Source organism: Protopterus annectens, chromosome 6.part0 (genome assembly GCF_019279795.1).
Source record: "Protopterus annectens isolate FY-2018-M chromosome 6.part0, PAN1.0, whole genome shotgun sequence".
NCBI lineage: Eukaryota > Metazoa > Chordata > Ceratodontiformes > Protopteridae > Protopterus > Protopterus annectens.
The window spans coordinates 628,851,674-628,878,446 of NC_056737.1; the positions used below are offsets into that span (position 1 = coordinate 628,851,674).

General features: G+C 41.1%; 1 protein-coding gene across 1 annotated transcript in view; it reads right to left on the reverse strand.

Moving 5' to 3' along the window:
* Nucleotides 1-26,773, reverse strand: part of NIN (ninein) — a gene marked incomplete in the record, with an annotated part of 1,258,852 nt that overhangs the window by 27,394 nt on the left and 1,204,685 nt on the right. Inside the window, 1 exon segment of the mRNA XM_044074306.1 lies at nucleotides 10,767-10,880. Within this exon segment, the coding sequence (XP_043930241.1) occupies nucleotides 10,767-10,880 (114 nt within the window).

Genomic DNA, 26,773 nt, shown 5'->3' on the forward strand with positions numbered 1-26,773 from the left:
AAATGCAGAGAGGGAAGAGTTAGAGAAGGAAGAGAAGGGGCGGTAGGTGGTTTTAGAGTGGGGAGGGAAGGAGAGTGAGAGAAAGGTGAGTTTCTAAGGGAGTTTATGCATGGTTTGAGCAGTAACATTCCCAATGGGATGTTAGGTGCGAGTGAAGCAGCTTTTGAAGGCAGAGTGACTACCAGTGGTACAAATAAGGGGTGGTAGTGAGTTCCAGAGGTGTGCTAGAGAGAAGGACAGTAGATGTTTACCTGGGGGAGGTGGGTGGGTTTGTGTAGTTCTATCAGATTCTGGGTGTTGGATCTTAGGACTCTGTCATGTATGTGCATTTATAGGTGTAGGCAAGGGTGGGGCAGAGAGAGGGAGTGAAGAAGGTTTTATGAGCTTGGGTGAGTTGAATGTAGGTAAGATACTTGGGTAACTCTAGCCAATTTAGTTTGTGAAGAGCAATATAGTGATGGGTAGAGGATCTGTAGACTGTGGCAAATTTGGAAATTTTGTTGTAACAGGAGAAGAGTTTCATTTTGAGGGAAGATTGTAGGTTAGTAAGGAGTGGGGCAACATATAAGAGAGAAGGGATGAGGTATGTGGTACAGAGGACCAGCTTGGTAGAGGGAGAGAGGTAGCGATTGTGTCGGTAAAGCATGCCAAGCTTCTGGTGTGTTTTTTTGATATTTATTTGTAGGTGGGTATCGAACTTGAGCTGATCGTCAATAAGGACACCTAGTAGTTTTGCAGTGGATACTATTTCAAGAGGTGTATTATTCTGAGTGATGGTAGTGAATGAGTTTTTGTCAATGGAGGTATTTTTTAGAAGGGGTAAATATGTGTTTAGTTTTTGATACATTTAGTGCTAGGTGGTTATCTAAGATCCACTGTTCTGTAGAAGAAAAGGCATCTTGGGTAAATTTTTTGAGAGTGGGGATAGAGGTAGCAGAGCAGACGATTGTTGAATTGTCGGCATATTGGATAAGTTTTGTATTGGGGATGGTATGGTGGAAATCATTAATGAAAATATTAAAAAGTAGGGGAATTAATATGGAGCCCTGAGGTACACCTGTGGGAGTATTGAGGAATGGGGAGATGGCTTTCTTCCATTTGACTGCTTGTTGTCTATTAGAGAGGTAACTGGTAAACCAATTGATAGAGAAGACAGACAGACTTAGTTTAGAGAGTTTAGTTAGTAGAAGCTTTTGAGAGATAGTATTGAAAGCTTTAGATAGGTCTAGGAGGACAGTGGATACAGTGCAGCAGGAGTCACAGGCCTTGTTTACAGTTTCTATGAAGGAGAGGAGAGTGGTGGTAGTACTGTGGCCAGGCCTGAATCCATGCTGAGTGGGAGTTAGTAGGTGGTTATCTATGAGATATGGTAAGAGTTGTAGATGGATACATTTTTTGAGCAGTTTGGAGATGGGGGATAAGATGGCAATGGGTCAGAAATTAGGTATATTGTTGTTGTTCCCCCTTTGTGAAGGGGGATAATAAAAGCTTTTTTCCATAGTTGGGGTACACAGCCTTCTTTGACTGACTGGTTTATTAGAATCCAGATGGGGAAGGCAATGGCCTCTGCGGCTGTCTTGAGAAAGTAGGAGGGAATATTATCAGGGGCATTGGAACATGGTTTCAGGTTCTGTAAAAGTTTTGTTATTGTATATATATATATATATATATATATATATATATATATATATATAGGGATGGGATTCATAGAGAAGGGAGGGGGTTGGGAGGAGGAAATACTAGGGGAGGATGAGATGGGGAAAAGTGGTGGTGAGGATGTAGGATTATTAGTGAAGGATGAAGTTAATTTGGTAATAGAGTCTATGAAGAAAGAGTTAAGTTGGGTGGCTAGGTTAATGTCAGAGGCATTAAGATCAGGTCAGGGGTTTTCTTTTCTGCCAGGATTAAAGAGAGAGGTGATTCCATCTCAGAATTTTTTAGGGTTTGTCTTGTGGTTATTTTGGAGTATGGAATAATAGGATTTGCGGTCAGATAAATTACGTTTTTTTACTTTATTTCAAAGTATTTTGTATTCATTAAGGGTAATGGGATTTTTATTTTTCTGGTGGCATTTCCAAGCCTTGTCTCAGAGGTGCATGACTGCTAAGGTATCTTTGGTTAACCAAGGGACAGAGTTGCTTTTTATTCTTTTTGTTTTCTGGGGAGCAAATGTGTCTAAAAGTTTTAGGAATGTTGTATTAAAGTAGGTTACGGCATTATCTAAGGATAGGGTTTTTAGTGGATTCCAGTTTATATGTTTTAGTGAGTTTGAGAAGGTATTGGGGTTGAAGTTTTTTAGGGAGCATGTGAAGATGTATGTATGAAATAGTTGTATGGAGGAGGAAATGCGATGGCCAAAAGTGGGAAGGTGATCACTGAGACAGTCAGGGAGGGTACCGCTATCAGAGATGTAATGAGGGTGAGAGACTAGAATCCAGTCAAGGATCCTTCCAGAGATGTAGTCCTTAGCAGGTCTGGTTGTGGAGTTGATTAGTTGGGTAAAGTTATAGGGGTTTATGTTTAAGGAGTTTGTAGGAGATAGAATGGTGGTCCAGTTAATATTTATGTCACCCAGGATTATAGTTTCATTGGAAATATTGGATGAAAACCAGGACAGCATATCTTCGAGGATTGGGATATTGTCTCCAGGAGGGATATAGTGGGTGACTATACATATGATTTTATGTTTATTTACCTGAAGTAGGGCTGGGATTAGTTCAGCATTACCAAATTGAGAGATAGGTTTGGTGGAGGGAGTTAGTGAGAGAGAGGATGAGTAGAGGAGAGTGACTCTGCCACCCTTTTTGTGTGTTCTATCTTTTCTAACGATGGAATAGTTGGGTGGTGTTATTTTGGAGTCTTTTATAAGGGGTTTTCGCCAAGTTTTGGAGGTGGACAGGATATCTGGCTGATTGTGGAGAAGCCAGGCATGAAGGTTAGGGATTTTGTTGAATATACTTTGAGCATTTAGAGCTGAGAAAAGGAGGGATTTACCTGTTGGGAGATGGGATGAGTTTTGAGGAGGAGTAGGGCCAGGGTTAGGGTGAATGTCGCCTGACAGATGGATGTTAATAAGTTTGTGTATTGTGAAAAAGAGGTATTTAGACTGCTAAGTATCTAGTTTAAGGGTTACTTGTTTTGTAGAAACGTGGCTGATTAGGATGAGGGTAGGGTGTTTGTAGGTGGGTCTAAGTCTGTAGGGAAAAACTAGACGGTTATTGAAGAAGTATAGATAGGGGGATATGAAGGTTGAAGGGTGTACATATTGTATGGGGAGTGCATTTGTAGTTTGAAAATGGGGAGAGTGACAGACAGTAAGGGGCCTGGTGAGAAAAGTTAGATAGGATAAGGTCAGAAGAAGAAGTATTTCAGTTATAAATGAAGGGGGGTTTATGATCATGGCGGTGTTTAGATTTTGAGTTGGGAGGAATTAATTGAATTCAGTGAGTAGTGGTGTGGGCTGTACTAAGTAATGGTAGAGTTTGTGGAGTGTTGAGGGGTGAGGTTGATTAGCAGGGGTGGGGTGGAAGAGGATAGTTGTGGGTAGGGATGTGATGAGTCAGATGGGATGGGGTGGGTGTGGTCTTGTGGCTATAAATGTAGAGGTAGTGGGGGTGAGTGAGATTTGGGGGTAGGTTAGGGGAGCAGAGTGAATCTGCAGGGTGAATTAGTGGGTAGAGCCGAGGAGAAGGACAGACTAGCCAGTGAAAATATTATCAGTGAAACAGAGAGCAAGTTCAGAGGTAAGGAAACACAGGGATAAGCAGAAGCGGCCTTAGGTCAACTTGTGCCCTAAGCAAAAGGGCTCCATGGTGCCCCCCACCACATCACCCGTGCCCCCATCCTGGTATACATACACCAAATAAATACTGGAAAAGCACCCCTACCTATGCCTAAGGCCGGCTATGGGGATAAGGCACTGGTTGACAACGTGTGTAAGGTAGAAGAAGCAGGGAATTAAACAGGGGTTAGTGGCTATAGCTGGACAGTGGTTGAGTAACAGAATAGATGTTCTTCGTTCCCCATTGCTGCAGTCCTTACTATTGGGGTATAGTCCGCCGTCCAGTCGGCCCGAATACCAGAGTATAAGGCTGACGTCGGTCAGGGCGCATTAGACTGACGTCAGTACGTCAGGGTACTAATGCCCATGACCGACGTCATATCCTCAGTCTTTTTTGCCGCATGGTCCGATGCAGAAGCAGTTTTGCGAGTGCAGGTTGGCGTTCTGAAATATTTCCGAAACCGGAGTTTCAGACCGAAACAGAGTTGGCTAAGTACCCCGTTGGGGAACATTTTGGTTTTTCTTGCCTCAGTATTTAACCGGATGTCAGAAAAAGTGAATAACTGTATTTCTTGTGGGAAACAGATACCTCATAGGGATTACCATACCTTGTGTATACCTTGTTTAGGGCCTGAGCACGAGGTTGTTGGTTGCCGCTCTTGTGCTAGGTTTAACAAACGCACTATTAAGAGGAGGTTAGACTGTGCCAGGTTAGTGTTTGGGAAGCGTTGCAATTATAAAATGCCGTCGGATGCTCCGACGCCCGCTTCCAAGAAGCGCAAGGACAAAACAGCGAAGCCTAGGGTTGATGAACCGGCAGTCCCGGACGTCGGTTCTTTAGAAGGCTCAGTGGAGCCAGAGGTTTTGCCAGGAGTTTCCATGGAGTCTCAGGCAGAAACTTTACTGTTACAGGATGTGCCTTCTCAGGAGGTAGGCCAGGCTGAGGGGCTTCTCAGGTAACTGTTCTTCCCTCTCTTCCCAAGGTAGTTAGAGCCTCTCCTTCTGTTGCCAAAACTTCTTTGAGAGGTAGGCCAAGTTCAGCTTCAGTGGGGGCTTCTTCTAGCATTTCGGGTTCTGTACCTAAGAAACATATGCTTAAAATGGCAGAAGATTTGATTACTATGATTAGAGGTTCTATGCCCCTCCTGATAAGAGGCCTAGGGTGGAACCGGAGTTTGATAGTTTTGAACAGTGTTCAGAGGCTTCAGAGTCTTCTGGAAGACTTGCAGGAGTATCCTACTTATTCTGATTCTGATGTGGATGATTCCACTCCTACAGCTTCTCCTCCTGAGGATTTCTCATTTTCAGAGACTCTGCATTCCATGAGGGAGCACTTTAAATGGGAAGGCCAGGATTACTCTGATTCCAGGAAAAGGCTTAGGGAATTCTTGTTTTACCCCAGCATAGGCCCTTAGCTATTCCTCCTGTGTTGAATGTGGTGGAAGATGTTTTGCAGAGGCTTCCCTGAACCCTGACTCTTTGCCTCCTGCTCCTGTTAAGCCTGATAGGTATTATAGGGTGCCCGAAGCTCATAAGTATTTGTTTAAGAGTCCTAGGGCGGACCCAGAAACTATTTCTCAAGGGCCTAAAGGTGTTAAGGCTTCTGTGGTTAAAAATCCTGTTCCCACTGATAAAGAGGCAAGGGCTTTGGATAGGTGGGGAAAGAAAGTGTATACTTCTTCCACTCTAGCCATGAGAGCGTTGAATTGTCAGTTTCACATGCTAAAATATCAGAATTATCTCCTTTCACAATTAAAATCTAAGGTGGATGCTTTGGCGGAAGGTATTGAGTGTAAAGAGTTGCTGGATTTGGTTCATGTGTCTGAACAAGTGGGTAAGCATTCTTTGCAATGTGGTTTTGATGCTGTACAGGCCTCCTCGAGGGTGGCTGCTACTAGTTCTGTTCTTCGCAGGCATGCCTGGTTGAGGGATCAGAATTTAGCTGAGCATGTTAAGACAAGGATTTTGGATGCTCCTTTACAGTCTGATGTGTTGTTTGGATCGCCTGTGGAAGCAGTTTTAAAGAAAATGGAGGACAAAGCTAAGTCTATGCAAACTGTTAAAGGTTTTTTTTTGCAGGTGCAGCCACCGAAGTTTAGTAGAAATTGGCCTGCTAAGGGGTGGACATATCCTGCTTATGATTCCCAGTCTAGGGGTAGGTCTAGGCGTGGTAGGGGCAGGGCTCAAGGTTCTTTTAGGCCTAGAACAGGGAGTTCACCTGCTCAGACTTCTGGTGAGGGCAGGGGTCAGTCCTTTCGTAAACAGACCCAATGACCTGTCTTTTCAGCTGCCAGTAGATTCTCGTCTGGCAGCTCCTTTGGGAGGAAGACTGTCTCTTTTCAAAGAAAATTGGGATTTAATTACTCAAGACAAATGGGTGTTGGATATCATTCACCACGGTTACAGATTTTATTTCCATACAATGCCCCCTTTCAAAGGCATGCCAGACGTTCCTCCTCCACAAAGAAAAGAGGCTCACAAGGAAGTTTCTCAGTTACTCCAGATGGGGGCCATTCAGCCAGTCCCTGTATCAGAAAGGGGCCTAGGATTTTATTCTCGCCTGTTCCTAGTACCAAAGAAGGGGAACACGTGGAGACCAATTTTGGATTTATCTCTCCTCAACACTTTTCTGGACATTCCCAAGTTCAAGATGTTGACGTTACAACAGCTTTTACCTCTGCTGGGCAAAGATCACTGGATGGTAACTTTAGATCTCAAGGAAGCTTACCTTCATGTGCCTATAAGGCTAAGTTGCAGGAAGTATCTGCGGTTTCGAGCTGGAGATTCTCATTATCAGTTCTCTGCATTGCCCTTTGGCTTATCTACTGCGCCCAGAGTATTCACAAAGGTTCTGGCTCCAGTGATAGCTTACTTCAGGCTTCAAGGAATTAAAATCTATCCTTACTTGGACGACTGCCTGATTCTGGCTCAAGAAAAGGAAGACCTTCTACAGCATCTGGAATATGTTATAGCAGTGCTAAGATGCCTAGGGTATTCTGTGAACGAAATAAAGTCCAGTCTAGTACCCTCTCAAGACATGTGCTTTCTGGGTGTGAGACTGAATACAGCAGCCCAGATGGCCTTTTAACCCCGGACAAACAAAAGAGTCTGTCACTTTACTTCCATCAACTATCTCATCAGTCCGTGCTGACTGCAAGGACAGTCCTTCAAGCATTAGGGTTCATGGCATCTTGTATTCTGGTGCTTCCCAATGCCAAACTGCATATGAGGAAGCTACAATGGTATCTCAAAAATGTATGGACACAGCACTGCCAGGATTTGGACACTGTCATTCAAATAATACCTTGCCTTCAAAAAGAATTTTTGTGGTGGGCTCAGGAATGTCACCTAAACAAGGGACTCTCTGTGACCCGGCCAGAGGCGAGTCAGATTTTAACGACAGATGCCTCGGACATTGCTTGGGGAGCTCATCTAAATGGAAAGTGGATACTAGACAAGTGGCCTGCCAGACTACAGCATCTACATATCAACATGAAGGAGATGTTAGCAGTCCAGTTTGCATTAATGGCTTTCAAGGAGTTACTTCTTCCAGGGCAGGTGTTGATTCTAACAGACAACACAACTGTCATGTGGTACATCAACAAGCAAGGGGGAACACATTCTTATCCTCTATGCAGGCAAGCAATGATTTTATGGGAGACTGCGCTAAGCTTGCAACTAACTCTTCAGGCAAGGTTTCTGCCGCGAGCACAGAACTCCTTAGCAGATGTGTTAAGCAGACAAATCATGGATCCCCACGAGTGGAAATTGGATCTTCATGCATTTCAACAATTGACAGTGTCATGGGGAACTCCAGACATAGATCTGTTCGCTTCTCCACTAAACCACCAGCTGCCACAGTATTGCACAAAGGGGTTTCATCACACAGCTTGGAAAGTGGATGCTCTGTCTTTCAGTTGGAAAAACCTTCATGTGTATGCCTTTCCTCCTCTGCCTCTTCTTCCAAAGGTACTATTAAAGGTCAGACAAGACAGGCCAAGGATGATTTTGATAGCTCCAGATTGGCCTCGCAACACTGGTACCCACTACTACGGAGTCTGGTAAGGAAGCCTCCATGGCCTTTACCTCTGATTCCTCATCTGTTATCTCAGAAGGATGGTCATCTGCTCAATGTCAAGCTTCACTCTCTTCATCTAACAGCCTGGCATATTCTGTGTTGAAACACAGCAGGTCTCAACTTCCTCAACAAGTTTTAAATGTGATTATGGAAGCTAGAAGACCTAGTACAAGGAAAGTGTACGCAGAAAAATGGAAGAGATTTTTATTTTGGAGTACAGCAAAGAATTTGCAGGTTTCTGAGCCTAATTTGAGTGTGGCTCTTCAATATCTTACTGAGTTATTGGACAAAGGTTTGTCCTTCTCTTCCATTAAGATTCATGCTGCAGCAATTTCAGCTCACTATGATTGTGACCCACCATTGTTTTCGCATCCTTTGTTCAAGCAGTTTCTTAGAGGGGCAAAGAATATAAGACCCCCACGTGAGCTCCTACTCCTGCTTGGGATCTCAATTTTGTGTTGGAAAAACTTACTCTACAACCTTTTGAGCCTGCGGCTACTGCTGAATTGAAATACTTGTCATGGAAGACTGCTTTTCTGTTGGCTATTACTTCTGCAAGAAGGGTGTCTGAGTTGCAGGCCCTTATGGCAGTAGAGCCCTTTTGATTTTCCATAAGGATAGGGTATCATTACGTACTAATCCTTCCTTTATGCCTAAGGTGGTTTCTAGTGTGGCTTTAAACCAAACTATTCATTTGCCTACTTTTTATGCAGACCCCAAAATAAAGGGGAAAAGATTTTGCACACTTTAGATGTACACAGGCAATTGCGTTATTATTTAAGCAGGACTAAGGATTTCAGGCAGTCTCAGCAGTTGTTTGTTTCTTTTGCTTTGAGTTCACAGGGCAAGCCTGTGTCAAAACAAACTATTTCTAGGTGGATTGGCTTTTGCATTGCATTTTGTTATTCCCATCATGGCAAGGAGATTCCAGCTGGGATTAGGCCTCATTCCACTAGGGCTACTGCCACTTCAACAGCATTTCTAAGGGGTGGCAACTAAGGATATTTTGGAAGCAGCTACTTGGAGTTCAGTGCATACTTTCTCTAAGCATTATCACCTTCCTATCTACTCTAAGTCTAGGGCTGGTTTTGCCACAGCTGTTTTGCAAGGCATGTTGTCAGCTCCTGCTTCTTTATGATTTGCCAGCCTCCCTTACCTCTGCTTTGGGATTCTACCCAATAGTAAGGACTGCAGCAATGGGGAGCGAAGAACATAGTACAGTTTTGTACCTACCATAAATGTAGATGTTCGAGGATCCCCATTGCTGCAGTCCAATTACCTCCCTCCTTCCCCTCTGTGTTTAGGGGTGGTTGTGTAGGTGAGGTTACATGCTTATATTTTTGTATATATTCTTGTATATATTGTACATATTTTTGGTGCAGGTATTTTGGGCCTTGTCTTTTTAGGTTCTTCTGACATCTGGGGCAAGAAAAGACTGAGGATATGACGTCGGTCATGCGCATTAGTACCCTGACGTACTGACGTCAGTCTAATGCGCCCTGACCGACGTCAGCCTTATACTCTGGTATTCGGGCCGACTGGACGGCGGACTATACCCCAATAGTAAGGACTGCAGCAATGGGGATCCTCGAACATCTACATTTATGGTAGGTACAAAACTGTACTTTTCTGTACCTGTTTAACTTAAAATGCAAAAGTCTGCAATGGGTAAATGCTACCACCTAGTGGCCAAACTGAGTAATTGGAGGGAATAGGCTACGAGGAATGGGAAGAAGCTGGGGAGGTTAAGGGAGACTAAAATCCACAGTAGGCTGTTTGCGAGCGCTCGGTGGGTTAAATGCAACAGTAGTAAGGTATACGTTACAATGGGTACATACACACTGTAGTTAGTTCTTGGGGAGGCAGAAAGGTTACAGTAGACACTTCAGGATTCCCTTGGTAGTTCTTTCAGGGTGGGAAGCCAGGGTATCATGTAGAGTAGTGATAGACACTTGGAGTGGTTCAGACACAGCAAAAGCAGACTGTAAAGTAAGGAATAAATAAACAGTTAAAATGAGGTATAAATATATCTGCTAGTAGAAGAGGGGAAGAGGTCTTTGGTTAGATATTTCTATTTGAATGGTAGTGGGCAACCTAGAAATGTATGTGGAGTGTGGGTGTGTGTGTTTAGGAACACTAGAAATAGGGGAGACTATGGGGGAGGGTAGAGGCACATGAATTAGTTTGGTGTCTGAAACACAGGAAAACAATACAGCACAATAGCAGTACAATTTGACCATATAGGCAGCACAATCAGGAACATGCAAAAAATAGCAGTTGGATTTTACAGATAAATAGCAGTTCTAGTTTAAGCCCTCAGACTAGTACCAGCTACAGTTTAATGAATGCAACTCCGTTGAATGTTGCACATGTCCAAGCAGATAACGTTAAAGGGGCAATAGTTACGGCACTTGAGAGTTTTGCTGTTTGCTGTGATTTCTTCTGTTTGTGGGTTTCATCTTCCAGACCCTCAGCTATATAACAGATGTCTCTGGCCATTTGTGCTTTTACCTTTATCCCTGTCTAACACCACAGGGTTAAACATAAGATAGCTATTCTTTTTGTTTGATGGGTACAAAGGTAGGTACGATTCCCAGATATGACTTCTATGTCCTTGGAAGAATTTGTCCTTTCAATTTATTGGGGAAGCAGTATTTAGTTAATGCTGAACATTATGCTTGAGGCGCAACTTATTTTTTTCTTGAAACAATAACTTTGAATTTCTGTCCTTACTCATGAATTACTGTTCAGGCCAGCAGTGGATCAAAAAGTTGTCAAAAAAAAGCACTAAGATGCACTTCGGGGCATCTACAACTCTATAACTACCACAACTTAATTCACTTATCTATTGGTAAACAAACATAGTAAGAACTTGTTGTACTCCAGGAATGGATGGAATTCACTTACTTGTTCTTTCAGCTGGTTCACCTTGTCTTGAAGAAGAGCCTTCACAGCCCTCAGTTTCTGTTCAACATCCACCATTCGTGCCTCCATACTCATTAGAAGCTGGCCAGGACCATCCTAGATCAGATACATACTCATTATAGGAGGGTAATGTTTAACACAAGTGCCATAGATTTAGACTTCAAAATATTGTAAGGACTTAATATGTACTGCTTTAGGAGGGGGTGAGTATGGTTACAATCTGAAAAGGCATTCACTTTAAAGTAGAACACAGAAATTATTCTGCATACTTACTGTGACAGAATTAAACCATTGCATTTTCTAAGCATTATAAATGATATGGTGATGGTAAGTTAAACAAAACAACTGTATCTCTTCATACATTTTATTTAAAAGACAAAAAAAAATTCAACCTTGAACCTTTGAGCTTCGTAAGCTGTGTGAGGACAGTCCATTTCATACAAGCTCCACTTAAAGAAATCCCAATCCCTCAGAGCCACATGCTCCAGGGATCTAAACCTTGTCATCACAATGAGCAAAACATGCTGGAGGGATAGGTTCCTGACCCAGAGACTCCCCATACTCTGGAATAGACTGCCCATACATATCAAGCAGAGTGCCTCTTTGGCCCTCTTCAAAAGGAAACTTGATGATTGGATGGGAGATAGGAAATTCACCCCGGGGATCATGTCCAGGGGCCTGGAGAAGTAAATATTGTGGGAAGAAATATCCAGGGAATTGTTATGGCTAGGCTTGCATAGGCCCTAGGGCTGATAGCCTAGTACCAACCTTTGAACCACACTGTAAACATACAGAGGATCAAAGCCAAAGCAGCCCAGTCTCCCCAGTGTTTTTGTAATAGATACAGAAGAACTGGCTCCATTAGATTAAATTTAACACCTCAACTAAGGGGATCAATATCTTCAAAAATGACAACCATAAAATTGCCCTTTTTGAAGATTAAATACTGACATTTGTTTAGTAAAAAGAAAAAGGAAAGCAAATGTCATCTTGCCCTAGCAAATAACAGGGGAAACTTTTAAAGAATCTTCAGATGTTTCAGGTTTGGTGATTACTCACAATAAATCATTTGTCATATTTTATCTACCCACAGTCTATCTAATCTTAATTGTGATCAAATCCAGTTTCTGATATTTAGGCATTAATGGTTACCAAACCCAGAACAAACTTTAAAACAAAATTATTATTCTGTCACTAAACATGTTTGTCATTTAACACAATCCAGCTTTCACAACATAATGCCTTTGAACAGAGATCAGTAATTAAAATGGTGATACTTCTAAAAGACATACTTTATGTAAACTGCTACCTTTAACTTGTGAACACATATTATCGAGCTCTGGTATAAAACTGTATTAGTATTTCTGTGACAATCCTAGAACTTCATAAAATATGTTAATGGCCCTTCTAATAGTGTAGTTTGTAAAGATGTGAATGCTAATTTCCATTCTCCTCTTAGTACACCACTATATCACTCATCTTTATCAGTCATCCATGAAAACTATAAGCCCCATTCTGTTGAAATCAGTTTTATTAACTTAAACAAAGATCATAAAAATGTCTCCACCCATCTTCATAAACATATTCTACATTTGCATGAATGCATTATGCACTCATGTTTAGTATGCCAACCTGTCATTACCAATATTCAAAAATACAGATTACAGAAATGACAAATAGCACACAGAGGAATGTAAATATATCTGACTCATGAAACAGTGCAGACTACATGCCATATACAGTGGTATAAGATGTACACTGATATCACATAAATGGCTGTGTGGAAAGACATAACATGGCAGATCAGAGGAAAGCCATTGCCTGCTATAAGTGACCTTATATAACACAGTGGGAATCTCTTACACGGCTCTTTCCTTACTGGACAGTAGCTGTGCCCTGATGTACTATGCTCTGTTTTCATGCCAAACAGTGATTCATGAAAATTCTTCACTCCATGCATGTAACAGAGGAGCAAAGACAATTACTAAAACATGGTAATAAGGGGATCTGATGCTGTGGGAACTTCTAATGGTGGGAGTTTGGTTGTGTCACTAATGGAAAGCTGAAACAAGTGTGGTTGTGGTAGCAGGTTAACCCTCACCACAGGGAATAGAAAAACTGGTAGCATTTTACTAGGGGAAACGGCTTATTTGCATGTATTTTAAATAGCTTTCTGAAATGTTTAGCAACACATCAGCAGAATGGAAAACTGCTGTCCTCTTCTACTGTTGAGATAACGACTGATATGTTGAACTGGTCCCACAATTTATATTCATGGGACCAACCCATGCACAATTGCCTCCTAGTTCATGAATCACTGACTATCACTGGGAGGGTAGCTATACAATGGGGTAAAACCATGAACAAAAACTGACACCCTGTTCATGAAAAGTAGAGTTGTGTACACTTACCATAAATGTAGATGTTTGAGTGTATTCGCTGTTGCAGTCATCGCATTTGGGTTATCCTGCCAGGGGTAGCCCTCAGTCGGCCCGAATACCAGAGGATTAGTATTTCTGTGCCGGTTGCTGTCGCTCCAGGACTGATGTCAGGTCATCAGTGGTACAAAATCAGGCAGCCAAGACCATTACATCAGTTTTTCTTGCCCCAAATGTCAGGAGCCCCCAAATAGGGAGCTAGGTTATGGTGGAAGAACACCACTAGTAGAAAGTAAATACCAAAAATCTCTGTAAGAAGTGAGGAAGAGAGAGAGAGAGAGACAAGGGGGCTGGAGGGTGGGAAACCAGGACTGCAATAGTGAATACACTTGAACATTTACATTTATGGTAAGTGTACAGAACTGTACTATGTTCTTCGTGTTTCACTGTTGCAGTCATCACAACTGGGTTGATTCCCAAAGCTGAAGAAAAAGGTGGAGGAGGTCAAGAAGACTGGGGGCTGGCTAGGATGCCTTGCAAGACTGCGGTTGCAAAGTCTGCCCTAGATTTGGAAATGATAGGCAGGGGGTAATGCTTGGTGAAGGTATGAACAGAACTCCAAGTTGCAGCCTCCAGGATGTCCCTGGTAGGGACCCCTCTGAGAAAAGCTGCAGAGGTGGAGGTTGCCCTGGTGGAATGCGTCCTGACCCCATTAGGGGGAGGTTTCCCACGGTATTTGTAGCAGAAATGGATACAGCGTGCTATCCATTTGAAGATTGTTTGGATATGGCCTTGCCCTCTGCCCCTGCTGCAAAGCTGACTAGCAGTTGATCAGTTTTTTTTAAAGATTTTGTCCTATCCAGGTAGAATCTGAGCTGTCTGTATACATCTAGAGAATGCAGAATCCTTTCCCCCTTGTTTTGTGGGTTATGGAAAAAAGTGGGCAAATTAATTGATTGGTTGAGAGCCATACTGGACACCACTTTAGGCATGAAAGTTGGGTTAGTCCTGAGGGAGACCCTGTCAGCATGAAAAATGATGAAGGGCTCCACCGCTGTGAGTGCTTGTAGCTCTGAAACTCTTGTAGCTGAAGCGATGGCCAGAAGCAAGACTGTTTTCCAAGAGAGGAATTTTAACTCTACTGAAGCTGCAGGTTCAAATGGGGGTAGTGTGAGCTTTTCCAACACAAAGTTAAGGTCCCAAGCTGGGGTAGGAGCTCTTCTGGGTGGCCTTAAATTGTTATCCCCTCTTAGGAACTGTTTGTTGAGAGGGTGAGAAAAGAAAGGTGGCTCTGCTGTAATGAGCAGAGATAGCAGCAGCATGAATTTTAATAGAAGAGAAGGATAGGCCCCTGTGTAGTAAGTCTGCTAGGTAGTCCAGGATGAGCAGTAGGGAGGGCTGTGCTGATTCAGCTTCTTTAGTCTGGATCCAGGTGGAAAACCTTTTCCACTTGTCAGCATAGGATTTTCTAGTGCTGGGGCATCTGGCTTCATGTATACCAGCCAGTTGCTTAAGCTGGCAACTAGAGGAGAGGTCAGGGGAATAAGCAAGGCTGCCAGGTTCAGGGTCTGAAACTGTGAATGCATTATTTCTCCATTCTGCTAGGTCAGGAAATTTGGGATCTGAGGTAGGTGCCATGGTGACAGGGATGACAGACTGCGCAGCAGTGGGTACCAGTGCTGGTGTGGCCAGTCTGGGGCAATCAAGATTGCTCTTGGTTTTTCCTCCCTTATTTTGAGTAGTACCCTTGAAAGTAGAGGTAGAGGGGGAAATGCATAGATCGAGAGGAGGAAGGATAGGGCATCAATTTTCCAAGCCTTGCTGTGAGGTTCCCTGGTGCAGAATTTGCTGAGCTGGTGATTGCTGTGGGAGGCAAAGAGGTCCACCTTCGGGGTGCTCCATTTCTCCATTACAAGGTTGAAGGTGCTGTGGTCTAGCTGCCACTCATGTGGGTCTAGGAAGAATCTGCTTAGGTTGTCTGCCAGAGAGTTTTGGGAGCCTGGCAGGAATTGTGCTTGCAGGTGAACTTGCATGGCTGAAGCTGTGTGCCATAGGGTCATGGCGAGCCTGCAAAGGGGATAACAGTGAGTTCCTCCCTGAATGTTGATGTACCACATCACTGTGGTGTTGTCTGTTTTGATCACTAGAGGCCCTAGGGAGAGTAGGGGTCTGAAAGCTGTCAGAGCGTGCGGAACAGCTAGCATCTCTTTTTGGTTGATGTGCAGATATATTTGGTTTGGGGTCCAAAGGTCCTGAATGCACCTGCCATCTAGGTGTGCACCCCAAGCATAATCTGATGCATCTGTGGTTAGGGTCTGGGCGGCATGGGGTTGTGAGATGGAAAGACCCTTGTTGTGGTTGCATGCTGTTGCCCACCATAGAAAATCTTTCCTTAGACAGGGTATCATAGGTATGATACTTTCCAGGTCCTGAGAGTGTTGACACCAAAGGCTTTTTAGGTAGCACTGAAGTTTCCTCATATGAAGTCTGGCATATGGAATGAGTAGAATGCAGGAGCACATGAACCCTAGAGCTTGCAGGATTTTCCTTGCAGATAACTGGGTTCTAGTGGCTAGTTGAGAGAAGTAGCCTGTCAGGGATGCTGTGTCCAGGCTTGCTCCCAGGAATACAATTTTTTGAGTGGGTACTAGTTTGGATTCCTTTTCATTTATAGTATACCCTAGGGAGGTCAGTAGGTCCTTTACAAAGGTCAGGTGCTGTAACAGGTTTTTCTGACTGTCTGCCTGAATCAGAGGCAGCACAACCAGTCATCTAAGTAGGTGTAAATTTGAATATTCCTTTGTCTGCAAAAAGCAATGACTGGAGCCAGGCATTTTGTGAAAACTCTGGGAGCAGTGGATAAGCCAGAGAAGCGCAGAGAACTGAAAGTGCATAGATCCTGCCCTGAAACGTAGATATTTCCTGCAGGAATCCCTGATTGGGATGTGCAGATAGGTCTCTTTTAGGTCTAGGGTGGCTAACCAAGCATCCTTGGATAGCATAGGAAGAAGCTGTTGGAGGGTGAGCATTTTGAATTTTGGTATCACCAGGAAGGTGTTTAGAATAGATAGATCGAGGATTGGGCACCAGGTGCCCTTTTTCTGGGTACCAGGAATGGTTTGTAATAGAAACCTTGGCCTATCTGGCCTGTAGGAACAGGCTGTATTGCCCTCATGGAGAGCAAGGAATGGACTTGGTTTTGTGCCTCTGCCCACTGTTTTGGAGGAAGATCTGGGAACCCTTTTGGGGTTGGCATAGTGTGGAAATAAAATTTGTATCCCTGGGAGACTATGTTGAGGACCCATCGGTTGTTGGTGATAAAGGCCCAGTTTTTGGCATGGGAGGAGAGTTTTCCTCCTAGGGGCACAAGCAGGTGGGCAGAGGTAAGTGGTGGAGGTGTACAGTCACTGTGAGTTCTTTCCATAAGGGGGTGGCTTAGCACTCCCTGTTTTTGAAATGGAGGAACTCCATTGCTTAGATCTCTGCATTCCCTGGGACTGCTGCCCGGGGGGGGTCTACTTCCCCTAGGTCTTGCCTGAGCTGGTCTTGAGGGGGCTGGAAAGAACCAGTGTTTGGAGGGGCAATGCCTACTGAACCTCGGAGGTTGGACCTGTAAAAAGTCTTTAACTGTCTGCATACATTTAGCATTTTCTTCCATCTTTTTTAAAACCTCTTTTGCCTTGGTGCCAAACAAATTATCTTTGTTCAATGGTGCGTCCAATAGTTTTGATTTGACATGGTCTGGCAACATCTTTCCTTAAGCCAAGCATGCCTTCTAAGTACAGAACCTGTGACTGCTGCCCTGCAGGATGCTTCTAGGGCATCAAAGCCACATTGCAAGTTGTGTTTAGTAACTTGGCTTGCAGAATCCATAAGCTCCTGTAATTCTTTATTTTCTGCACAAGCCGGAAAGGTAGATATTTTTTATTTAAGGAGTTCCATAGTATGTTGCTGGTATTTCAGCATTTGTAACTGACAATTTAGTGCTCCATTGGTACGAGTTGCAGAGGCGTATTCTTTTTTAACCCATCTGTCTAAAGCTCGGGAATCCCTGTCCAAGGGGGTGGGATTCTTAGCTGTGGTTGCTTTTATTCCTTTTGGTCCTTGGGAGATGACCTCTGGGTCAGCAATAGGATTTTTGAAAAGAAATTTGTGTGAGTCAGGGACTCTGTAATACCTGTCAGGCTTCCTGGGAGCAGGTGGAAGGGTGTCAGTGGTTAAACTGGATTCCATAAAGATGTCATCCACAACATTCAGGACAGGAGGAATGGATAAACGTCTGTGTTGTGGTAAATCTAAGAATTCCCTGACTCTCTTTTAGATTGTCCTGCCACTCCCATTGGAAATGCACCCTTAAAGTATGTAGGGTTTCACCAAATGAAAAATCCTCTGGAGGAGAGGCAGAAGGAATGGATTCCTCTGCATCTGAATCCTCATAAGCAGACAAGGGTTGCATGTCTTCATATTCAGAAACCTCAGAGTCATCGGACTCCTGGTCAGATAAAACTGCTGGGGACAAGTCTCTTTTTCTTTTGGAAGGGGTAGGCTGGCTTCCCCTTATAAGCATGTTAAGGTCTTCTGTCATTTTAAGCATTTGAGATTGAGGCATGGAAGCAGGTGCTTGAGCTTGGGTCGTCATTTTTTTAGGCGTAGTTTGTACCCTGGGCCTTAGAAACTCAGTAGTTTTAGAAAGAACTGAAGACACCAAAGAAGTTGTCAGTTTGTGTTGAGTATTGGTAGTGCGAAGAACTTCCTCGGAAGCCGGTGCCTGCACAGCGGCTCCGGACCCATCCAAGGTAGAGACATCCGCAGGATTCTTAGTCAAAAAAGAGTCTTGCGGCATACCGGACTCCAAACGGGTCTCGGTAGCGGTCTGCGAATCCACAGAAGCAGGCATCAGAGGCTGCAAAAGCTCCTTACTGAGGACCAGCAAACTGGAGACTAGCTCAATGGAAGCATTGTCAGCAGTTTTGGACCTGTGCGGTCCATCTCTGTCTTTATCCTTATGTTTTTTCGGAAGATCGGTAGTCGGATGGCTTACCAAAGCCATTTCGGAATACAGAGATCAAGAACGAAAATATTTAGCTACAATAAGGGCCTGACGATGTATAGTTCTGGCATTGAACAAAGCACAAAACCAACAGCGAGGGACATCGTGGTCTGGGCCTAAACAGGTGACACAGTAAGAATGGAAATCTCTGTGTGGTATTTGCTTTCCAAAGGAGAGACAATTGTTAACTTTTTCTGACATTGGTTAGAGCAAGAAAAAAGGATCCCCAACAGGGTACTTAGCTTTAAAAAAACTTCGACTTCAAATCTCAGATGAAAATTCAGGTAGTGGCTGACCGGCACTTGTGCAAACTGCTTCTGCTTTGGGCTCCTCAGCAAGAAAGACTGATGTAATGTTATCAGCTGCCTGATTTTATACCACTGATGACCTGACGTCAGTCCTGGAGTGACAGCAACCGATGCAGAAATACTAAGCCTCTGGTATTCGGGCCGACTGAAGGCTACCCCTGGCAGGATAACCCAAGTGTGATGACTGCAACAGTGAAACACGAAGAACATCACTGCAGGCTTTGTACACATTTTGGTGGGTGCCATCCGTACACAATGGGGCACTTTATTTATGAATTCTGCAGCCTACTGTATAAAAGCAACTTATAACAACGCCTTCTGATGTTATTGGTTATTTATAGTGAATTTTATTACAAATATATTAAGAACCACTACTCATTCCAATACAACTGTACTTAAAAGAGATTGTTAAAAGGACTTAAATATTGGTACAACTGGTTTAAGAACACTCCACCCTTAATATATGACAAACATACAGTAACTTTACACTAAACCCAGTTGACTGCACGTATTTCAGTCAAATCATAGCAACTAAAATTCATTTAGTTAACACGTTTTAGTAAAATATAAAATACAATGATCTTAAAATAACTGGACTCCTTTAAATTAAAACAAAACAAAAAAATCTCCTGGCATCTCACCATGGTGCCTTCAAGGAAATAATCTCTGTGTTAAAGTCATTTAATTATTAAAAATCATTCAACATCTGACTCCAATTAAAAATGAATTAACCAATCTTTCTGACAAATTAAACATTCCATCTAGAGATTGCGGGATTAGAGTTCATACTGTTATTTATCAGAGCAAATGTTTATGACAAAACACTTATTTCAGAAGTCCCATATGTCAGGAATTATATCCCATTTTACAGAATATGTTTCTGAAAATTCTTACATTGTACCCTTTTAGCTATTTGTAGGCTTTGAAAACATAGCTGTCACCAGATACATTATGTTGGAAATGTGCTCAGCTAGAGGAATATGGGTGTATGTCTTTTTTGGTTACCATAGGCTATTTGTTTTGTGTCATTATTATTTACTAAGTCCAATTAGGTAGGCGCCCATCTTCAGCAGAAACCCATAGAGAAAAAAATCTAAAGAATTACAAAAACATTTCAAGAACAATAATTGTACACTCTTCAAAAATAATACAATAAAAAAATACATCTACAGTTTAAACAATTTTACAAAGTTAAACATAATGTGAAAATTTATATGAGAATGATTTATTAGAGAAATTTTAGCCAGTTTAGAGAAACTAATGGTAAGTTAGTATAATACAAACAAGAATTTCAATATGAAGGGGGAGAAAAATAAAACAAGGTTATGGCATATTTAGACAGAGAGTCAACTGAGAGAAACTGACTGAAGTAAAGAAGTGAGTGAAGAAGGGAACATAAGTGTAAGATTTGAATACTTATATGTTATATACATATTTAGTTATATAGTTTATCCTGGGTTTGAGCAAGAAGAGAGACAGATTTTGGCTAAGTCTTACAGAATGGTTTTAAAGGATTGGAGAGAGAGAGAGAGAGAGAGAGAGAGAGACCAGACAGATACAGGCCTTAGTAATATGGCACAAGTACAGCCTATGCCCAGCAGATGTGATGGGCTTGTCGACAGACAGGAATATTTGGTCATTAGATTGTAATGACTGAGTGGGAATATAATTGTGGACTGGTACTTAGTGTTGGACAAGCAGATGGATGTTGAATAATTTTATAGTCGGCCAGAAGTTGTGCATGTGTTAGTTGAAGGGATCGTTCTAACCAGTTCAGGCTTTTAGCGATGTACAGTAATATATTTATTTTATTATATAGCATTGTTTAAGTTTTACATTTTGTGATGCCTGGAGGTAGTAAGGATGAGAGCAACATAACATAATGAGGGAAGGAAGTAATGGCAAGTGTCATTTTAGTTGCATTGGTGAGAGAGTTTTTGCCACTATAAAGCATCCCTAGTTTCTGGTGATTTTTTAAAATGCAATTTTGTACATACATGTTGAGTTTAAGATTATCATCCACTATCATCTCTAATAATTTGCTATGAGAAGTGACTTCAATGGTTACATTATTTACAGAGAAGATTTAAAATTTTGTTTTTTTTTAATGAGACAGGAATTTGGGGAAAAATAAGTATTTTTGGGGGGAGTTGAGCATGATTTATGAGTTGCATAGCTATGTTTCAGTGGCTGTTAAAACTTCCTGAGTAACTTTTTGGAGATGTGCCAGGTTGTCTCATGTGCATACACATGATGTGCATATGAGTGTGGCATTATCTGTGTATTGTATTGCATTAGGGAAGCCTGTTGTCTGGATGTGTGCAGAGTGTTGGTCAGAATGTTAAAATGGAGGGGACCAGTGGTGACTGGGAGGTAGGAAGAGATGGTGGAGTGCCATTTTACTGACATACCTATTGGACAAGTAGCTTTTGAACCACATAAGGATAGGCTGAGATACACCTAGTGAAGACATTTGAAATAAAAGTTTGCTGTCACAAACTGTCTTGAAAGCTTTAGACAAGTGTAGAAATAAGGAGGAGACTAGTTTGCTGTTATTTCTAGCTTTATTGACAATACCTATAAATGTTAGAAGTGCAGTGTTAGTACTATGGGATGGAATGGAGATTAGCTTCTTCTTCTCTTACCTGCCAACCATCAGCTCTCTCATCTCTGCTGAAGGGCATCATCCAGGCAGTAGTCACAGGATTTTGCTTCCTGATTTCTACACATTTTCCTGTGGTGGTCTGATACGCATTCTCTGATAACTCCCACCCAATGTTGCAAGCTTACTTCTATGCATTGTCCTGATCCATGTTTGGTAGGTACCTGCACCTCAGCCCTTATATTGCCTTACAGTGACAACTAGACTTTGTCAGGTACCAGGCCTTCAGGGAACCAAACAGTGGAGTCGACTGCCTTCCTTCAGGATAAACATACCAATGCCACCTGCTTGGCCAGCTTCTTCAGAACCTACATGGCTAGTGTTAGTTGAACACTAGATCATGTGGGTTACAGTCAGAGATTTATCTGCATCACACAACTGGCTTAGAGAGGTTTATTTTAACTAAATACTATTACTTAATGCCTCACATTACTGCATAGATATAAAACAGTCAGTCTCCTCATTCATGAGTAATTTTTGACAGCAGCTTGCAAATCTGTTACTAGATTGTGGAACTATTCCTGTGCACCTACCTTGCAAAGTCTGCTTGTACTTTATTTATAGCAGAAAAAATAAATATAACTCAGGCAGCACAGTGAGTTGTGGTTAGCAATGCTGCATCAAAACACTTAATTTTCCATTTGGTTCTTCCTGGAATGCCTTCTGTGTACAGTCTGCATGTCCTCCATGGGTCTACTAGGGTTTTGTCTGCATGCTGTGGTGTTCTTCTATATTCCATAGACATAATGTAGGTGAATTAATAATCCTTCAAATTGCCTGCAGGTCTAGTGTCATATAGTGTGTATTTGGGGGGATATATCTTGGTGTCCTATCCAAATTAGTTTCCCTGCTTTATACCCAAAGATTTGTAGGATGGGTTGTGGGTCACCTTAAACCCAAAAATGGGAAAAACAGACATCACAGAATAAATGAATGAATAAGAAGCAAAGACACTATTGTTTAAGTACTACCTTAAATTGTAAAATAACTATAATGAGAATTATTCTGATATAGAATGAATATGCCTCATTAGTGACGTCCAGCATCTATGCAACAAAGAGATTCTAGATCATCTTTATCTCTCATTTTACATTTTGTTCTGCCTGAATGGTATTCCTTTGCACTCATCTCCTCACTTTTACTGTGTTGCCCAATGCCGCTGCTTACAGCAGCAATGCATTGTACGTAAAATGCATTTAGCTAATATGTTTTATAGTGATACATTTATTTTAATATCAGCTTATATTTTTATGCATGTTTGTTGAAAAAAATATATACTCAGAAGGGGACTGTGTATTTCCAAGTTATTTTGAAAATTAATAAAACTTGAAAGAACAGTAATATGCATGGTGTTCATAAACAACTTAAATAAGTTACAATTATCGTAATTTGTGAAATCACATGCTTGGTGCAGAGACCACTGGAATGTAATGTGCAGCTGTAAGCTACTGATTAAATGCTACACTTTAATATATATAAATTTTACTGAGATTACATCATAGAGCAGACTCTGTATCTTTTTTAATTAAAAAGAATAAAAATAAACAAGTGTCATGGTATCATGGTACAGAAAACAGGAATAAAATATTCTACATGGATTTATTTACTTTGTTTATGTGGCGACCCCTAACCGGGAAAAGCTGAAAGACACAACAACAACATTTACACAGTTGTTGACCAGGGTAGAACACTGAACTCCAGGCACTATTTTCAGGTTCATTCCAGGGTTTATACCAAAGAAAATAAAACAAACATTAAACAGGTGTTTTAACATACAAATAATATTTACAATATAGATTTAATAACATTTCTTGATTATGTTGCAAAGTATTTTGACACCACTGAATGCTAATTATAATCTTATCAGTTCCTCTGTTCCATGAATCTTTTGACAAATAATGAACAGGTAGCAGAATGCTGCATCGCTTCAAAGGATAAAAATGACATCAGTGTCATTCTGATGAACTCCTTACCTACAAGTTTCTAATTTTGGCTATGTTACGATGCACACAAGCTTCCTAAATTCTGGATCTATCATTTTTTTTCATGAACATTACACAGTTAGACTACTGCAGGGGGGTCTAGATAGCAACATATTAAAAATACTTTTAGACACTTATCAAAATATATAACAGAAGCCCAGGTGGACATGGTAACCCTAAATTATTTTAAAATTAAACACACCTAGGATTAGCGTATATTCATAAGGTGCAGCCGTGTACAGATGCAGGTTATTTGCAGACTTATGTGGCTTACTCACTTGGATACACTTTCTAACAACACATCATGAGACAAAAACAATTTTTTCTATAAGCCACTCCCTGTCACAGTTTCTGATAGTAAAAAGGGACGGCAAGGTATGAGTCACTACAAATTAACCTATGCCTCATGCATTCATGTCCCAAGGTAAATAACCTGAAAGCACAACCAAATTCCCTTACAATGTATACTCTGGTATGTCTTATTGAGAGCAAGTAATTGGCTGATATTTATAAGCAGTTTTAACTTCTTATGCAATCACCTCAAATAAATTTACAGCCAATGATTAACTTGCCACAATCAATCAAAGCTGAGTACAGTCAACATTTACCCAACACATCCGTGGTCATTCTGGCATGCTACCCTGCGGTATTTACAAGCAGCTTTACAGGACTTATTTTATCTACTTAGTGAAAGATTAAAGATTAAAGGTCAGATGAGGTTCTTATATTTGAAGAAATGTGTTGCAATATGTAGCTTAAAATAATGAAAATGTTTACTTAAATCCATAACCAATGAAGAGGGAATGTAAAAAAAAAACACGTGGGAAAGAGGATCTTAAAAATATGACAGCTTTGGCTATTTTTAAGGCTAGCGCTAGAGTGGGACACTAGTTAAGAAAGCATAATATGGACATAAGTGGTAAGGAAAAGTAAACTGATCCGCTGTCAATACAGAGACACGGGTCTTCTACGGTAACATACTGTGGTGTGTGCATGCAAGTGAGAGCTTAATGAATATACTGTAGTACACTGAATGCCAAAAATATGCTTTAAAAGTGGGAAAAAGTTAAACTTGTTAAGCACCCCTAAACACTGTTAAGCCTGAGTCTCACGGTAGGGAGATAATAGAGGGCAGTGTCAGCTGGCAAAGAATAGCTGCAGAAGTAAGACAGCTTTAAAAGCTGTTAGACACTTCACTCAGGCACACTTTATAGACACTTCACTCGGGCACACTTTAGATAAAATGTGGCAGAAAGAAGTATCTAAAACATCTTAAAGCCATTTGAACACTTTGTTTCTGCCTGCTGTCTGTTTGGTGGCGCCAAAAAAAAAAAAAAAAAAAAAAGATTGGAAAGCCAGTAAAACATTTTGTGCTTCAACACTTTTTTTTCAGTAATTGCTCGTACCTGGACCTGATAAATGCTCCATGCACTACAAAGAATTATGATTAGGTCTTACAGATCGTAACTACGTGTTCTTAAAAGATTTACCTCTCAAGTTTCACTCTCAAGGTGAACTTCTTGGCAACCATTTCTTGTGCACAATATAATAAGTTGATTATGATCAGAGACACAGTCATAATCCTCTATATTATGCTGACCAGCTTGTGTAGTTTGGAAATGCTATGTGTAGAGAAAGAGATGATAACAGGAAGTATGTATTCAGACTCCATGATAAAAACCACACCATCTTGATCAAGGTGAATCAGACAGTGAGACTAAGTATATCATAAACAGAACATGTAGATTTGATTTGAGAAGACAGCTTGCAGCTTATTCCTCCATCACCATAAAAGTGAAACAGAAGGATTATCTGGTCAAACTCCAGATTCTTAAGTACCTGTTTTGCTGACTATTTTAATGACTGGTGCAGGGGTGATTATATGATATACTAGTCAACATGGATTTGCTTTATATAAGTGCTCCATAACCATAATTTTGTGCTGAAACAGTGGATATGAAAAGGTCTAGTTTGTAGCAATGTAAAAAGTACAGAACTCAGAAGGAGCTTAGCTATACAAACATTAGGTCAGACATTTTGTTAGATCAAATGAACAGTAAATCGCCTACATGAAACAACTGGATTTAGGTTGCAGTGATCGCAGGCACATGGGTTAAAAATGTTAATAAGAAGGACCCAATGAAAGAGCCATGGGGAACCAGAGTCTGAAATGATTTTGATGAAAGACAGTGACACACCAGGACTTTAGATGTGATTATCGGGCTAAATGGAGATCCAGTTTACAGTGTTTCACTGAATACTACACTTGAATGGTTCACACAGGACTAAATAGTAACAAACAAAGTATAATGTTTTTTTCATCTCTACAAGGAGGACCCCATTAGGAGGTCATTGCTGATTTTTCACTAAATTTATGATTGGTGAAAAACAATATTTCATCCATACTGTGCTTTGTTCCAACACTTTGTTAGCCTTCAACAAATAAAGATACAATATCTGTTAGGAGGCTTTTGCATTTGGAGGAAGGTGTGGACTTGAGTGATGTGGCTGTTGGGGTTGCTGCTCAGAACCTAAAGCTGGCAAGGTCAGAAGTGCTACAGGAAGGACAACTGACTCACTACCCTAAAGGTATGTTATAGCACTTTTGTAATATGCCTAACAGAAGACATAAGGTAAGTTTAACAGGCTCTAATGAAGTATGGCTAAAGTCTATCTGCTCTAGTCTTTCCATTAGCTGGAGTTTACTAAATTGTGTAATTATTTGTGTAACTGGGACCTAATGAAAGCAGAATGAGGGGATTAATGCGTGAAGGATACACAAGTTAACATGGAAGATGGAAGAGTTTGTAATATGGGGGTGTTGAAGAAGCTTCACTAATGTTGCCTTAAAACAGCACAGATTCCAATTAAGGGTCTCACAGGCAGAAAACCAACACGATAAAAATGCACAAAATGTTTAATTAAGCTCTTTCATCCTCTGCTAAAAACTTCTTCAGAATAAAACGTTAGCCAAACATGTCAAATTTAAATACTTCAACCAACCAATCACAAACATTAATTCATCTAAAGTGAAATATTAAAAAAAAAAAATCTAATATTAGAAAAAAAAGGAGCATATACCACAAATGTGCAGAATAGAAATTGTTCCCAAAATCTTAAAAATACATTCATTAAAAACTAAAACAAACTAATTTTATGTTGAATTCATTTGTTCAGACAAAATACTGTTTATTTATGGAAATGCTGTTATGTTCAATTTTCCAAAACAGTTCTCTATATTTAAGTTGATTTTCCCACCACCCACCTTGGGCCAACTTATCAAGTCTTTCTAATACCAAAAATAAAAACTTATTCAAGTTTTTATAAAAAGTTGTGAGTTTGCATAAAGCACTGTTTGCATCTTTTTTGTAATGCTATAAACATGCTCATGTATCCTTTTATTTAAAGCTGTTTCTATGTTTCCTACATAATATGTGTCACAGGAAAGACATTTAACAATATAAAATGAACCACGGCATTCCAGTGTCCTTTCATACCCTGGAATTGAAATATATGGACCCTCATGTATAAAACAACAATATTCCCAAGCTCTGCACTTAGACATATGTCTATCAATAATGTCCTTTGTTTCCATTTTAAAATCCTCTT